General features: G+C 48.4%; 1 protein-coding gene across 1 annotated transcript in view; it reads left to right on the top strand.

The window, feature by feature from the left end:
- Positions 1 to 1029: 1029 nt before the first annotated feature.
- LOC142245624 (uncharacterized) overlaps positions 1030 to 15700 on the top strand; it is a 64504-nt gene continuing 49833 nt past the window's right edge. Inside the window, exons 1-3 of the mRNA XM_075318504.1 lie at positions 1030 to 1355; positions 11239 to 11568; positions 11928 to 12227. Of these exons, the coding sequence (XP_075174619.1) occupies positions 1307 to 1355; positions 11239 to 11568; positions 11928 to 12227 (679 nt within the window). The 5' untranslated portion in view covers positions 1030 to 1306. The remainder of the gene's footprint in view (positions 1356 to 11238; positions 11569 to 11927; positions 12228 to 15700) is intronic.

Below are 15700 nucleotides of genomic sequence, written 5' to 3'. Positions count from 1 at the left end.
TGGGTACGCCCATGGGCCTCTGATGCCCTGGGAGCTGCCTGAGGGCACCATACTGGGGGGGGGCAGATGCACTACAGGCCCCCAGCAGCAGGACAGATTAGATGGTGGAGGTGGCTGGAGCACTGTCTGGGGACCCCTGACCTGGGGCTGGCCCCAGGCAGGTGACTGGTAAGGTAAAGAGCTCCCCCCGCACACACCCCCGGGGCCCCTGCTCGCTCCCCTGGTCCCCCGCACACACCCCCGGGCCCCCGCAAACGCCCCCGCCCCCCTGGGACCATTGCTTGCTCCCCTGGTCCCTCGCACACACCCCCGGGCCCCCCCCTGGGGCCCCTGCTCGCCCTCCTGGGCCCCCACCTTCTATACTCATGCGCTGCTGCTCCTGCAGCCTGGCCTGGGGCGACGCCGGGTCCGTCCTCTGCAGCGCGATGCTACCAGCACCTGCACAGAAAGCAGTCATCGCTCTGAGACTGCCTCCTCCTGCAGTGTCGCTGCGCAGAAGAGTCAGAGCGACACTGACAGTGACAGCAGGGAGATCGCTCTCCCTGCTTGCTGCTGCAGAGCGAATGGGATTTTCACTAATCATATCGGCAATGTGCCAATATGATTAGTGAAATTACTGGCTGGGGGGGGGCCTCTCTCACATATCCATAGGTCCATAGGGGCCCAGGGGGGGATAGGGGGCGTGGCCTAGGGGGCGTGGCCATCAATAGCAGGGGCCTACCGGGGGTTCTCCCGACCTCCTGGTGGGCCAGTCCGACCCTGCGTCCATCCAACCAAGAAAAGGACGCCCATCCGACCAAGAAAAGGACACCCGTACGACCAGAACGGTTAATTTACATATGTGGCAGCAGATTTTTAAAGGAATTTCTGGGGTCTGCAAGGGGAGTCAGGAACAAGGTGCACCTTCATACAATGCAGCCCAGGAGGATGCAGAAGGGGAGACTTTTGGTTCAATTCTGAAAAAAACTGGTGACAGGTTCCCTTTAATTTCTTCAAAAGTTTTGAGCTTGATGTCTATTTGATTGATACTTGCACTGGGTACATGAATTTCACCCTTTGTGACCTTCTTGGGCTCCGCAAGTGGACTCAGATTTCCCTACAAGGCTGGAATGATGGGAAACAGAAAGTGAAAGCTGTTTTGGAATTTTAGAATCCCACTTTGTGCAGAAAGAAAACAAACGTCTATGAGCTTCGTGAGACGGAGGAAACCTTATATCTGTGGATTCAGGAGACAAGTCACATCATTCCAGTAATAGGGAATTCCTGCAATAAACTACAGACCCTGGAGACCTGAACACAGAGGAACATGGCCGCCATGAAGGCTCTGCTCTGCCTCCTGCTCCTCCATCACTCAGGTCAGTCACCAAGAAGCTCTGCGGGCCTGTCTGTGTGATGTCTGCTGTAATGGCCGGGCTCTGACCATCTGGAGTAGATGGGTGTGAGGGCCTCACATTAACTGTTTATGTCTTGGTCTGGATTTTGCTGTGATTTTTGTGGTTACATAATCCCATAACTGTAGATGTAGAGGATAGGATGAAACCAGGAGGGGCTGATGACCAGAGGAAAAGCTCCTGGGCGAGGGCAGGGGTGTGATATTGTTTGTACCAGTTTTATATATAATAAAATAGTGTAATTGTCATCTAATAAAAGGTTCTGTAACTTTATAATAAACTTTACAGGAGCTGTATTATCTTAGCTGTGTGATGGCGCTTTGTTCCCCATCCCTATATGCAGCCTGTCGCAGCTATGAAGCTCGGTGCCCCGGAGTTACAGCACTAAGGCTAAGGGGCCCTTTGCACGTTGCGACATCGAAAGTGACGCACATCCGGCGTCTCAGTCGATATCGTAGTGTGTAAATCCTTTTGGATACGATTAACGAGCGCAAAAGCGTCGTTATCGTATGATCGGTGTAGGGTCCGAAATTTCCATGATGCCGGTGCAGCGACAGGTCCGATGCTGTTCCTCGTTCCTGCGGCTGCACACATCACTGTGTATGAGGGCGCAGGAGCGAGGAACATCTCCTACCTGCGTCCCGGCTGCAATGAGGAAGGAAGGAGGTGGGCGGGATGTTTACGTCCCGCTCATGTCCGCCCCTCCGCTTCTATTGGCCGCCTGCTGTGTGACGTCGCTGTGACGCCGCACGACGCACCCCCTTAGTAAGGAGACAGGTCGCCGGCCAGAACGACGTCGCAGGACAGGTGAGTGCATGTGAAGCTGCCGCAGCGATTATAATCGTTACGGCAGCTATCACAAGATATCGCATGTGTGACGGGGGCGGGGACTATCGCTGCAGCATCGGTAACACATTGTTACTGATGTCGCAACGTGCGAAATACCCCTAAGTTCACACCAGGGGCAAACGCTGACCGCCTGGGGCCACTGTGCAAGATACTGTGCCTGCACCCCCTTCTTCTATGGCAACAAAGCTGCAGATATAGATAAATATATATATATATATATATATATATATATATATATATATATATATATATATATATACACATACATGCATATCACTACACCCCTATATACTACACCTGTAATATACCACATCACTAGATCCCCATATAATACACCACTATATGACTATATGCTACATCACTACACCCCCCATATACTACACCTGTAGTATACTGCATCCATCACTACACCTCCAATATCAGTCACCACTCCCCTCCCCCTCCTTATTGTGCCTTTTTCAGGCTATTACAAAAAAAAATAGTCACCCCTCACTCCTATGCACAAGCCCCGCAGCACAAATACTTCTCTCCACACAAGCCCCTGCAGCACCACTTCTTCTCTCCACACAGGCCCCTGCAGCACCACTTCTTCTCTCCACACAGGCCCCTGCAGCACCACTTCTTCTCTCCACACAGCCCCTGCAGCACCACTTCTTCTCTCCACACAGCCCCTGCAGCACCACTTCTTCTCTCCACACGGGCCCTGCAGCACCACTTCTTCTCTCCACACAGCCCCTGCAGCACCACTTCTTCTCTCCACACGGGCCCCTGCAGCACCACTTCTTCTCTCCACACAGGCCCCTGCAGCACCACTTCTTCTCTCCACACAGGCCCTGCAGCACCACTTCTTCTCTCCACACAGGCCCCTGCAGCACCACTTCTTCTCTCCACACGGGCCCCTGCAGCACCACTTCTTCTCTCCACACAGGCCCTGCAGCACCACTTCTTCTCTTCACACAGGCCCCTGCAGCACCACTTCTTCTCTCCACACGGGCCCCTGAAGCACCACTTCTTCTCTCCACACGGGCCCCTGCAGCACCACTTCTTCTCTCCACACAGGCCCTGCAGCACCACTTCTTCTCTTCACACAGGCCCCTGCAGCACCACTTCTTCTCTCCACACGGGCCCCTGAAGCACCACTTCTTCTCTCCACACAGGCCCTGCAGCACCACTTCTTCTCTCCACACAGGCCCCTGCAGCACCACTTCTTCTCTCCACACAGGCCCCTGCAGCACCACTTCTTCTCTCCACACGGGCCCCTGCAGCACCACTTCTTCTCTCCACACGGGCCCTGCAGCACCACTTCTTCTCTCCACACGGGCCCTGCAGCACCACTTCTCTTCACACAGGCCCCTGAAGCACCACTTCTTCTCTCCACACGGGCCCTGCAGTACCGCTTCTTCTCTCCACACGGGCCTCGCAGCACCACTTCTCTCCACACAAGCCCCTGCAGCACTACTTGTTCTCTCCACACAGGCCCCTGCAGCACCACTTCTTCTCTCCTCACGGGCCCCTGCAGCACCACTTCTCTCCACACAGGCCCCTGCAGCACCACTTCTTCTCTCCACACAGGCCCCTGCAGCACTACTTGTTCTCTCCACACAGGCCCCTGCAGCACCACTTCTTCTCTCCACACAGGCCCCTGCAGCACCACTTCTTCTCTCCACACGGGCCCTGCAGTACCGCTTCTTCTCTCCACACAGGCCCCTGCAGCACTACTTGTTCTCTCCACACAGGCCCCTGCAACACCATTTCTTCTCTCCTCACGGGCCCCTGCAGCACCACTTCTCTCCACACAGGCCCCTGCAGCACCACTTCTTCTCTCCACACAGGCCCCTGCAGCACTACTTGTTCTCTCCACACAGGCCCCTGCAGCACCACTTCTTGTCTCCACACAGGCCCCTGCAGCACCACTTCTTCTCTCCACACAGGCCCCTGCAGCACTACTTGTTCTCTCCACACGGGCCCTGCAGTACCGCTTCTTCTCTCCACACAGGCCCCTGCAGCACCACTTCTTGTCTCCACACAGGCCCCTGCAGCACCACTTCTTCTCTCCACACGGGCCCTGCAGTACCGCTTCTTCTCTCCACACGGGCCTCGCAGCACCGCTTCTTCTCTCCACACGGGCCTCGCAGCACCACTTCTTCTCTCCACACAGGCCCCTGCAGCACTACTTGTTCTCTCCACACAGGCCCCTGCAGCACCACTTCTTCTCTCCACACAGGCCCCTGCAGCACCACTTCTCTCCACACAGGCCCCTGCAGCACCACTTCTTCTCTCCACACAGGCCCCTGCAGCACCACTTCTCTCCACACAGGCCCCTGCAGCACTACTTGTTCTCTCCACACAGGCCCCTGCAGCACCACTTCTTCTCTCCACACGGGCCCCTGCAGCACCACTTCTCTCCACACAGGCCCCTGCAGCACCACTTCTTCTCTCCACACGGGCCCTGCAGTACCGCTTCTTCTCTCCACATGGGCCTCGCAGCACCACTTCTTCTCTCCACACAGGCCTCGCAGCACCACTTCTTCTCTCCACACGGGCCCTGCAGCACAGCTTCTTCTCTCCGCACGGGCCCTGCAGCACAGCTTCTTCTCTCCACACGGGCCCTGCAGCACAGTTTCTTCTCTCCGCATGGGCCCCAGCAGCACCGCTTCCTCTTTCCACACGGACCCCCGCAGCACTGTTTCTTCTCTCCGCATGGTCCGTGCAGCACCGTTTCTTCTCTCCGCATGGTCCGTGCAGCACCATTTCTTCTCTCCGCATGGGCCCCCGCTGCACCGCTGCTTCTCCTGCCAGGAACTTTTCAACTGACATAGGTGCGGCCGCCGTACTGCGTACGTTTATAACACAGAAAGTGTTGGGCAGGGAGCAGAGGACAGACACCTGTGTTCCGCTGCTTGCACTGTGCGGAGCTGCAGGATCGCTCCCTGTCCGGCACTCTGCATTTGATGAGAGTGATCTGACCAAGGGACTCCCAGAGCCTGGAGCTCCGGACAACAGGTCAGATTCCCCTCATTATTAACCGGCCAGCAAGGGCCCCCTGAACCTCCGGGCCCCTGTACCACTGCATTGGCTGCACTGGTGATATGTCCGCCACTGGTACACACGCTGCTTTTTTTTTTACTTCAGCAAACCCTATTCTCTGGGCAGTAACAAATCTGCTTCCAAAAAGCAATTTTTTTTGCTGCATTTTTGCTGTGTTTTTTTTAGCTTTTTGGTGTGTCATTTGTCTACAGTATATGTTTATATAAAGTTTGTTTCATTCATCACAAAAGCAGCGAAAACGCAGCAAAAAACTAAGCTGCGTTTTTTCATTCTCATTGCTTTCAATGGTAAAAAAAAGCTGCAAAAAGCCTAAATAAAATTGCCACGCTGCTTCTTGTAAAAACTCAGCAGTTTTACATTTTAGGCAGGAGAAAAAAACAAGTGTGTGCGTGAGCAGGAGATTTCTGGAATCTCAGGTTTTGCAGGTGCTGTAAAAAGCAGTTTTTAATTTGCATAAAACTCATAAAAAAACATGCAAAAAAACCTCAGCAAAAACGCAACGTGTAAACAAAGCCTTTAAGAATGACTCTGATCATGAATTCCACCTTTCGGCCATGTCCGCACTAGAAACTGACTTTTTTTAAGGAAAAAACGGACATTCTGAAAGAATCCTGCACCTGCGGTAAAAAAAATGCACCAAAACTGTAACGAAATCCGCATGCGGTTTTGCCGCGGTTTGATGCAGCTTTGGTGCGGAATTTCTGCGGTTTTTCCGCAGGGCGGTTTTTCCGCAGGTTGGTCCCTTCGGGTTTAACCAATAATTAATGGTAAAACCGCAGGGATCTGCAGAAAAGAAGTGACATGCACATTAATTCCGCAGCGGAAATTCCGCGGGTAAATCCGCAGGTATTAAAAAACGCAGTGTGCACACATAGTCTCAAGGGAACCAATCACCAGGATTTTCGTATATAAGCTAAAGCCAGTGCTATACTGACACTATCAGGCTGATTCTATACATACAGTGCTATACTGACACTATCAGGCTGATTCTACACATACAGTGCTATACTGGCGCTATCAGGCTGATTCTATACATACAGTGCTATACTGGCACTATCAGGCTGATTCTATACATACAGTGCTATACTGACACTATCAGGCTGATTCTATACATACAGTGCTATACTGACACTATCAGGCTGATTCTACACATACAGTGCTATACTGGCGCTATCAGGCTGATTCTATACATACAGTGCTATACTGGCACTATCAGGCTGATTCTATACATACAGTGCTATACTGGCACTATCAGGCTGAGTCTATACATACAGTGCTATACTGGCACTATCAGGCTGAGTCTATACATACAGTGCTATACTGGCACTATCAGGCTGATTCTATACATACAGGGCTATACTGGCGCTATCAGGCTGATTCTATACATACAGGGCTATACTGGCGCTATCAGGCTGATTCTATACATACAGTGCTATACTGGCACTATCAGGCTGATTCTATACATACAGTGCTATACTGGCACTATCAGGCTGATTCTATACATACAGTGCTATACTGGCACTATCAGGCTGAGTCTACACATACAGTGCTATACTGGCACTATCAGGCAGAGTCTATACATACAGTGCTATACTGGCACTATCAGGCTGAGTCTATACATACAGTGCTATACTGGCACTATCAGGCTGAGTCTATACATACAGTGCTATACTGGCGCTATCAGGCTGAGTCTATACATACAGTGCTATACTGGCGCTTTCAGGCTGATTCTATACATACAGTGCTATACTGACACTATCAGGCTGAGTCTATACATACAGTGCTATACTGGCACTATCAGGCTGATTCTACACATACAGTGCTATACTGGCACTATCAGGCTGATTCTATACATACAGGGCTATACTGGCACTATCAGGCTGAGTCTATACATACAGTGCTATACTGGCGCTATCAGGCTGAGTCTATACATACAGTGCTATACTGGCACTATCAGGCTGATTCTATACATACAGGGCTATACTGGCACTATCAGGCTGATTCTATACATACAGTGCTATACTGGCACTATCAGGCTGAGTCTATACATACAGTGCTATACTGACACTATCAGGCTGAGTCTATACATACAGTGCTATACTGGCACTATCAGGCTGATTCTACACATACAGTGCTATACTGGCACTATCAGGCTGAGTCTATACATACAGTGCTATACTGGCACTATCAGGCTGAGTCTATACATACAGTGCTATACTGGCGCTATCAGGCTGAGTCTATACATACAGTGCTATACTGGCGCTTTCAGGCTGATTCTATACATACAGTGCTATACTGACACTATCAGGCTGAGTCTATACATACAGTGCTATACTGGCGCTTTCAGGCTGATTCTATACATACAGTGCTATACTGACACTATCAGGCTGAGTCTATACATACAGTGCTATACTGGCACTATCAGGCTGATTCTACACATACAGTGCTATACTGGCACTATCAGGCTGATTCTATACATACAGGGCTATACTGGCACTATCAGGCTGATTCTATACATACAGTGCTATACTGGCACTATCAGGCTGAGTCTACACATACAGTGCTATACTGGCACTATCAGGCTGAGTCTATACATACAGTGCTATACTGGCACTATCAGGCTGAGTCTATACATACAGGGCTATACTGGCACTATCAGGCTGATTCTATACATACAGTGCTATACTGGCACTATCAGGCTGAGTCTACACATACAGTGCTATACTGGCACTATCAGGCAGAGTCTATACATACAGGGCTATACTGGCGCTATCAGGCTGATTCTATACATACAGGGCTATACTGGCGCTATCAGGCTGATTCTATACATACAGTGCTATACTGGCACTATCAGGCTGATTCTATACATACAGTGCTATACTGGCACTATCAGGCTGATTCTATACATACAGTGCTATACTGGCACTATCAGGCTGAGTCTACACATACAGTGCTATACTGGCACTATCAGGCTGATTCTATACATACAGTGCTATACTGACACTATCAGGCTGATTCTATACATACAGTGCTATACTGGCGCTATCAGGCTGATTCTATCCATACAGTGCTATACTGGCGTTATCAGGCTGATTCTATACATATCATTAGTGGTCAGCTCGGATGTTTAGGCTTTCAAATCCAAAAAAGTAAAGTTTAAAAAATCGTCAGCTTTTTGAGTGACAATTGCAACGGAGCAGATAATATATGCGTGGGTATTCATATGGATTCCCGCCCCCTGCCTGTTCCTCCCTCTCTGTGTTCTCTATGGTAATTTTTTCACTAAGATGGCGTTTTAATGGCCTCTGCCTGCGTGATTAAAACCAAAGTGCAGAGACTTGTCCAATTTCGATTCATGCATCAAATCAAAATGGCAAATGTGATTCTATGGGTCAGTGAAAAACCCAGACAACAATCAGACGCCTTCAATATACCATCTGTTTCTCAGACTAACAGGAGAATATGGAGAAACTTTTCTCTTATTTTTGCCCACCCGAGAAAAACGGATGAAACTCTGACCACACTATGATGATGTGCTCTGGGTCATTTTTTTTCTGTATTTTTTGTACTTTATGTAAATAAGGATGTGATCCCTCTCTCTGAGTAATGTCCCACTCTCTGTGCGCTATGGTCCCTCTCTCTGAGCTATAGTCCCTCTCTGAGCTATGGTCCATCTCTTTGAGCTATGGTCCCTCTCTGAGCTATGGTCCCTCTCTGAGCTATGGTCCATCTCTTTAAACTATGGTCCATCTCTTTAAACTATGGTCCATCTCTTTGAGCTATGGTCCTTCTCTTTGAGCTATGGTCCATCTCTTTAAGCTATGGTCCATCTCTTTAAGCTATGGTCCGTCTCTTTGAACTATGGTCCATCTCTTTGAGCTATGGTCCGTCTCTTTGAGCTATGGTCCGTCTCTTTGAGCTATGGTCCCTTTCTTTGAACTATGGTCCATCTCTTTGAGCTATGGTCCGTCTCTTTGAACTATGGTTCGTCTCTTTGAGCTATGGTCCTTCTCTTTGAGCTATGGTCCCTTTCTTAGAGCTCGGCATATCATCTATATAGCTTCCCAAGAACAGGTAGGTGCAGTTGGGCCCTGCGCTTCCTTGGTCGTATACACATTGGTGTGGTTTTAATGCTTGAGACAGGATAGGATCATCCCGACTAAGCACACCTTGTCGCAGTGGGATGGCTTTTCATCAAAAATAGCGTTAATCAAGTACCCTATATTATTTATATGTACTAAAACTATTTACTTACTACAGTCATATGAAAACGTTTGGGCACCCCTATTAATGTTTACCTTTTTTCTTTATAACAATTTGGGTTTTTGCTATTTCAGTGTCATATATCTAATAACTGATGGACTGAGGAATATTTCTGGATTGAAATGAGGTTTATTGTACTAACAGAAAATGTGCAATCTGCATTTAAACAAAATTTGACCGGTGCAAAAGTATGGGCACCTCAACATAAAAGTGACATTAATATTTTGTAGATCCTCCTTTTGCAAAAATCACAGCCTCTAGTCGCTTCCTGTAGCTGTTAATGAGTTCCTGGATCCTGTATGAAGGTATATTTGACCATTCCTGTTTACAAAACAATTCCAGTTCAGTTAAGTTTGATGGTCGCCGAGCATGAACCGCCGCTTCACATCATCCCACAGATGTTCAATGATATTCAGGTCTGGGGACTGGGATGGCCATTCCAGAACATTGTAATTGTTCCTCTGCATGAATGCCTGAGTAGATTTGGAGCGGTGTTTTGGATCATTGTCTTGCTGAAATATCCATCCCCTGCGTAACTTCAACTTCGTCACTGATTCTTGCACATTATTGTCAAGAATCTGCTGATACTGAGTTGAATCCATGCGACCCTCAACTGTAACAAGATTCCCGGTGTCGGCATTGGCCACACAGCCCCAAAGCATGATGGAACCTCCACCAAATTTTACTGTGGGTAACAAGTACTTTTCTTGGAATGCCGTGTTTTTTTATCTCCATGGATAACGCCTTTTTGTATGACCAAACAAGTCAATCTTTGTTTCATCAGTCCACAGGACCTTCGTCCAAAATGTACCTGGCTTGTCTAAATGTGCTTTTTCATCCCTCAGGCGACTCTATTTGTGGCGTGCTTGCAAAAACGGCTTCTTTTGCATCACTCTCCCATACAGCTTCTCCTTGTGCAACGTGCGCTGTATTGTTGACCAATGCACAGTGACACCATCTGCAGCAAGATGATGCTGCAGGTCTTTGGAGGTGGTCTGTGGATTGTCCTTGACTGTTCTCACCATTCTTCTTCTCTGCCTTTCTGATATTTTTCTTGGCCTGCCACTTCTGGGTTTAACAAGAACTGTACCTGTGTTCTTCCATTTCCTTACTATGTTCCTCACAGTGGAAACTGACAGGTTAAATCTCTGAGACAACTTTTTGTATCCTTCCCCTGAACAACTATGTTGAATAATCTTTGTTTTCAGATCATTTGAGAGTTGTTTTGAGGAGCCCATGATGCCACTCTTCATAGGAGATTCAAATAGGAGAACAACTTGCAAGTGGCCACCTTAAATACCTTTTCTCATGATTGGATACACCTGCCTATGAAGTTCAAAGCTCCATGAGGTTACAAAACCAATTTAGTGCTTCAGTAAGTCAGTAAAAAGTAGTTAGGAGGGTTCAAAACAAGAAATTGATAAGGGTGCCCATACTTATGCACCTGTCAAATTTAGTTTAAATGCAGATTGCACATTTTCTGTTAGTACAATAAACCTCATTTCAATCCAGAAATATTACTCAGTCCATCATTCATTAGATATAAGAAACGGAAATAGCAAAACCCCAAATTGTTATAAAGAAAACAGGTTAACATTAATAGGGGTGCACAAACTTTTTCATATGACTGTATATGGTCATTTTGTGTTTTTTTCTTGGGTTAAAACTATGATGTGATTGTCCGCAGTGTCGTCACTGGAGCTGACTGGACCCACCATACACGCCGCCAGGCTGGGATCAGCCGCTCAGGTTCCTTGCCGGTTCTCCGTGGACAAACCTCCTGTAGATCTCTATCATCTCACAATATTCTGGAGTTTTCTAGATAAGGAAATCCTGAGCTATAATAGAACTGTGCGGACAACATCTCCCAGATATTCCCTGAGCACAGAGACATTACTAACCGGTGTAGCTAATCTGACTATTTCCAATGTACATATTACTAATGGTGGGATGTACAAGTGTTCGGTGATCTACGGCTCGCGGAGGAAGGAGAAGGAGGTCAGGTTGGACATTGAAGGTGAGCCGGTTTCTTACAATTACCAAGCATAATCAGAAATAACTCATCCTAATATCAGGGTGCTTAACATATTTTGTTCAAAAATGTATGAAGCAAACTTCGGCAACTTAATGATATCCTTTGAAATCCCCACCATCAGTTCACTCACACCGAGGACATGTTTGGTGAAACGTTTAGTGGAAAATGGTGGCCAGTAATCTTACAACTTCTAATTTTAACAATTATATTGAGAGGAGATGGCAGGGGTATATAAAATATGATAGACCAGAGGGAGGGGATAATGGTGCCAATGTAACATTACAATCCAAGGTATTGGCTTGAGTCGACTCGTAACACTCAGTCATTCTCCCGTTTCTCAGCTGCTCCGCAGGTGACCATCACAGGGAATACAGTTGCAGTGAATGTAGAGAGCGTCCTGCGCTGCTCCGCCGCCGGATTCTACCCGGTGGACATTGATATTAAATGGTTCAGGGGCTCAGAAATGATGACTAACGTTACAGAAGACCCGCCCCTGAGGAACCCGGACAGAACCTACGATATGATCAGCACCGTGACCTTCACACCCACCGAGGAGGACAGAGAGCAGAACTTCTCATGTAGGATCAAACATTTTGCTTTTGATAAACCTCTCCATGTAAGGGTCCGGCTGGTATTTCGGGGTAAGTTGCTTTGTTTGGATTTTCTTCTGTGCATAGAATGACTTCACTACAGACTTTCACCTTAACTAATGAAATGGTGAAATTATTTGTCCACATCAATACCAAACCAAGAAATGCTCCTCTTTCCTATCATTGGTGTCTTTTGCTAAGATCTTCTGCCGATCTGGTCTTTTTTGCCATTGATGTGACTGCTGCAGCCAATTACTCGCTATAGTGGACTTTACTGAGGTCAAAGCTCTATCCAGTGACTAGCAGCAGTGTTCACGTTACCAGGCTGGAGCGTCATCACTGGGGGCCACCATGGAAAGACTGGTGGGGCCTTTGGAAGAGGAGGCATGGGAGTGGTGGGGAGTAGTAATGGTGGAATGATATCTATTCGTGTTCGGATAATGCTTACCGAATACTGGGCACTATTCCAATATTCCTCACGACAAGAAAAATGCTTGGGTTCCCCATTGACTTGCATTAGGCTCATTATTGGTGACGAGTACCGGAACAGAACTTTGGGACTCGTTACGAATAATCCAAACACGAATTGTTGTGATTCACTTTATTTTATAGCCTTGTAAAGCTTTCACATCATTTCTAAGGGTCTGAACAAGGCCTTCAGGTCTTTTAATAGACACTATCACTTAGTGGATGCAATGCAGGCCTAAAGCGCACCAACATGGAGTAGTCACACCAGCACGGCTTTCAGTGTCCGCAGGCTTTGAAGCTTATCTACAGAACTTGCCATGACATGTTCTGTAGATACTTGCACTTCATTCACGACCTCTTTACCTCTAGCAGTCTATCCTTTCTGGCCCTCACCGAAACATGGCTGACACCATCCAACACTGCCTCCCCTGCTGCGCTGTGCTACGGTGGCCTCCACTTCACCCACACTCCTCGCCCTGGCAATAGACAGGGTGGAGGAGTGGGCCTCCTTCTTTCTAACAACTGCAGCTTTAATCCAATCCCACCTTTACCCTCCCTTGTCCTGCCTTCCTTTGAAGTGCACTCTGTCCGCATCTATTCTCCCTCCAACCTCCAAGTGGCCGTCATATACAGACCCCCGGGCCCAACCACTGCCTTTATTGACCAGTTCTCTGCCTGGCTTCTACACTTTCTCTCTGCCGACATTCCCACTATCATCATGGGTGACTTCAACATCCCTACTGACACCCGCCAGTCAGCAGCCTCCAAACTCCTCTCCCTCGCCTCATCTTTTGGTCTAACTCAGTTGTCCGCCTCTGCCACCCACAAAGATGGCCACACACTAGACCTTATCTTCACCCGTCTCTGCTCTCTATCTAACCTCACTACCTCCCCTCTCCCCTTATCTGACCACCATCTGCTGACCTTTTCAGCCCTGTCCTCCTCACCTGCCCCCCCTGTCCAGCACGTATCACACCCCCGCAGAAACCTTGCACACATCAACATACACACCCTTTCTGACTCTATCCTACCGCTGTCCTCCATATCTTCACTCCACGACACAAACAGTGCCACCATTTTCTACAACGCCACTCTCACATCAGCTATTGATTCAGTCGCTCCTCTTGTGAACGGCAGAGCAAGACGAATCAATAGACAACCCTGGCACAACAGCCTCACTAAAAAACTACGGCAAGTGTCTAGAGCCGCAGAGCGGCGCTGGAAGAAAACGCACTCCCAGGAAGACTTCACCACATTCAAAAATACAATTCACACATTTCGCTTGGCCCTTACCTCTGCTAAACAGAATTACTTCAAAAACCTCATATCCTCTTTAACACACAACCCCAAACAGCTATTTAACACTTTTACCTCCCTCCTTCGCCCACCGCTGCCCCCTCCAACCTCCCTCATCTCCGCAGAAGAATTTGCCACATATTTCAAAGAAAAGATCGACCAAACCAGACAAGTCTTTTCTGCTGAACCACCACAACCCCTTCATATAACAGACCACTGCTCCTCCCCCATAAACTTCCTCCCCACCATCACCGAAGGAGAGCTTGCACATCTTCTCTCAAAAGCACACCTCACCACATGCGCACTTGACCCCATCCCATCCCACCTGCTCCCCAACCTCACCACTATCCTTATTCCAGCCTTATCCCATCTCTTCAACCTATCTCTAACAACTGGTACCTTCCCTTCTGCCTTTAAGCATGCAACAGTCACACCTATCCTAAAGAAACCTTCCCTCGACCCAACCTCTACTACCAGCTATCGACCCATATCGCTACTCCCACTTGCCTCAAAACTCCTGGAACAGCACGTCCATGCTGAACTTTCCTCCCACCTCTCCTCTAACTCTCTCTTTGACAACCTACAGTCCGGCTTCCGTCCACATCATTCCACTGAAACTGCCCTGACTAAAATCACAAATGACTTACTTACCGCCAAAGCTAACAACCACTTCTCTGTACTCCTACTTCTAGACCTATCCTCAGCCTTTGACACTGTTGACCACTCCCTGCTACTACAGATCCTCTCTTCCCTTGGTGTCAGAGATCTCGCCCTCTCTTGGATCTCTTCATACCTCTCCAACCGCACTTTTAGTGTCTCCCATTCCCACACAACCTCTTCATCCCGTTCTCTCTCTGTTGGTGTCCCTCAAGGCTCTGTCCTGGGACCCTTACTTTTTTCTATCTATACATTTGGCCTGGGACAACTCATAAAGTCCCATGGCTTTCAGTACCACCTATATGCCGATGACACTCAGATCTACCTCTCTGGTCCAGATGTCACATCTCTGCTGTCCAGAATCCCAGAGTGCCTATCTGCTATATCTTCCTTCTTTTCCTCTCGCTTTCTAAAGCTTAACGTGGCCAAAACTGAACTGATCATCTTTCCTCCATCTCCCCTACACTCTCCACCTGACCTATCCATTACAATTAATAACATCACGCTCTCCCCAGCACCCAAAGTTCGGTGCCTCGGAGTGACCTTTGACTCTGCCCTGTCCTTCATAGCGCACATCCAATCCCTCACCACCTCCTGCCGTTTTCAACTCAAAAATATCTCCAGAATCCGCCCTTTCCTCAATCCCCAATCTACAAAAATGCTAGTGCATGCCCTCATAATCTCCCGCATCGACTACTGCAACATCCTCCTCTGTGGTCTCCCTGCTAACACACTCGCCCCTCTCCAGTCCATCCTTAACTCTGCTGCCCGAATGATCCACCTCTCTCCTCAATACCACCCCGCTTCTCCTCTCTGCAAGACCCTCCACTGGCTCCCAATCGTCTATCGTATCCAATTCAAACTACTAACCCTGACCTACAAAGCTATCCATAATCTGTCTCCTCCATATATCTCTGAACTAATCTCTCGCTACACTCCAAAACGTAACCTCCGGTCCTCCCAAGATCTCCTTCTCTCCTCCTCTCTCATCCGCTCCTCATGCAACCGACTCCAAGACTTCTCCCGAGCATCCCCAGTCTCCTGGAACTCACTGCCTCAACACATCAGACTATCTACTACACTTGCAAACTTCAAACGGACTC

This window comes from Anomaloglossus baeobatrachus, chromosome 7 (assembly GCF_048569485.1).
Source record: "Anomaloglossus baeobatrachus isolate aAnoBae1 chromosome 7, aAnoBae1.hap1, whole genome shotgun sequence".
Taxonomy (NCBI): domain Eukaryota; kingdom Metazoa; phylum Chordata; class Amphibia; order Anura; family Aromobatidae; genus Anomaloglossus; species Anomaloglossus baeobatrachus.
The sequence above is the reverse complement of the archived record's forward strand: the minus strand, read 5'-3'. Positions and strand labels throughout refer to the sequence as shown.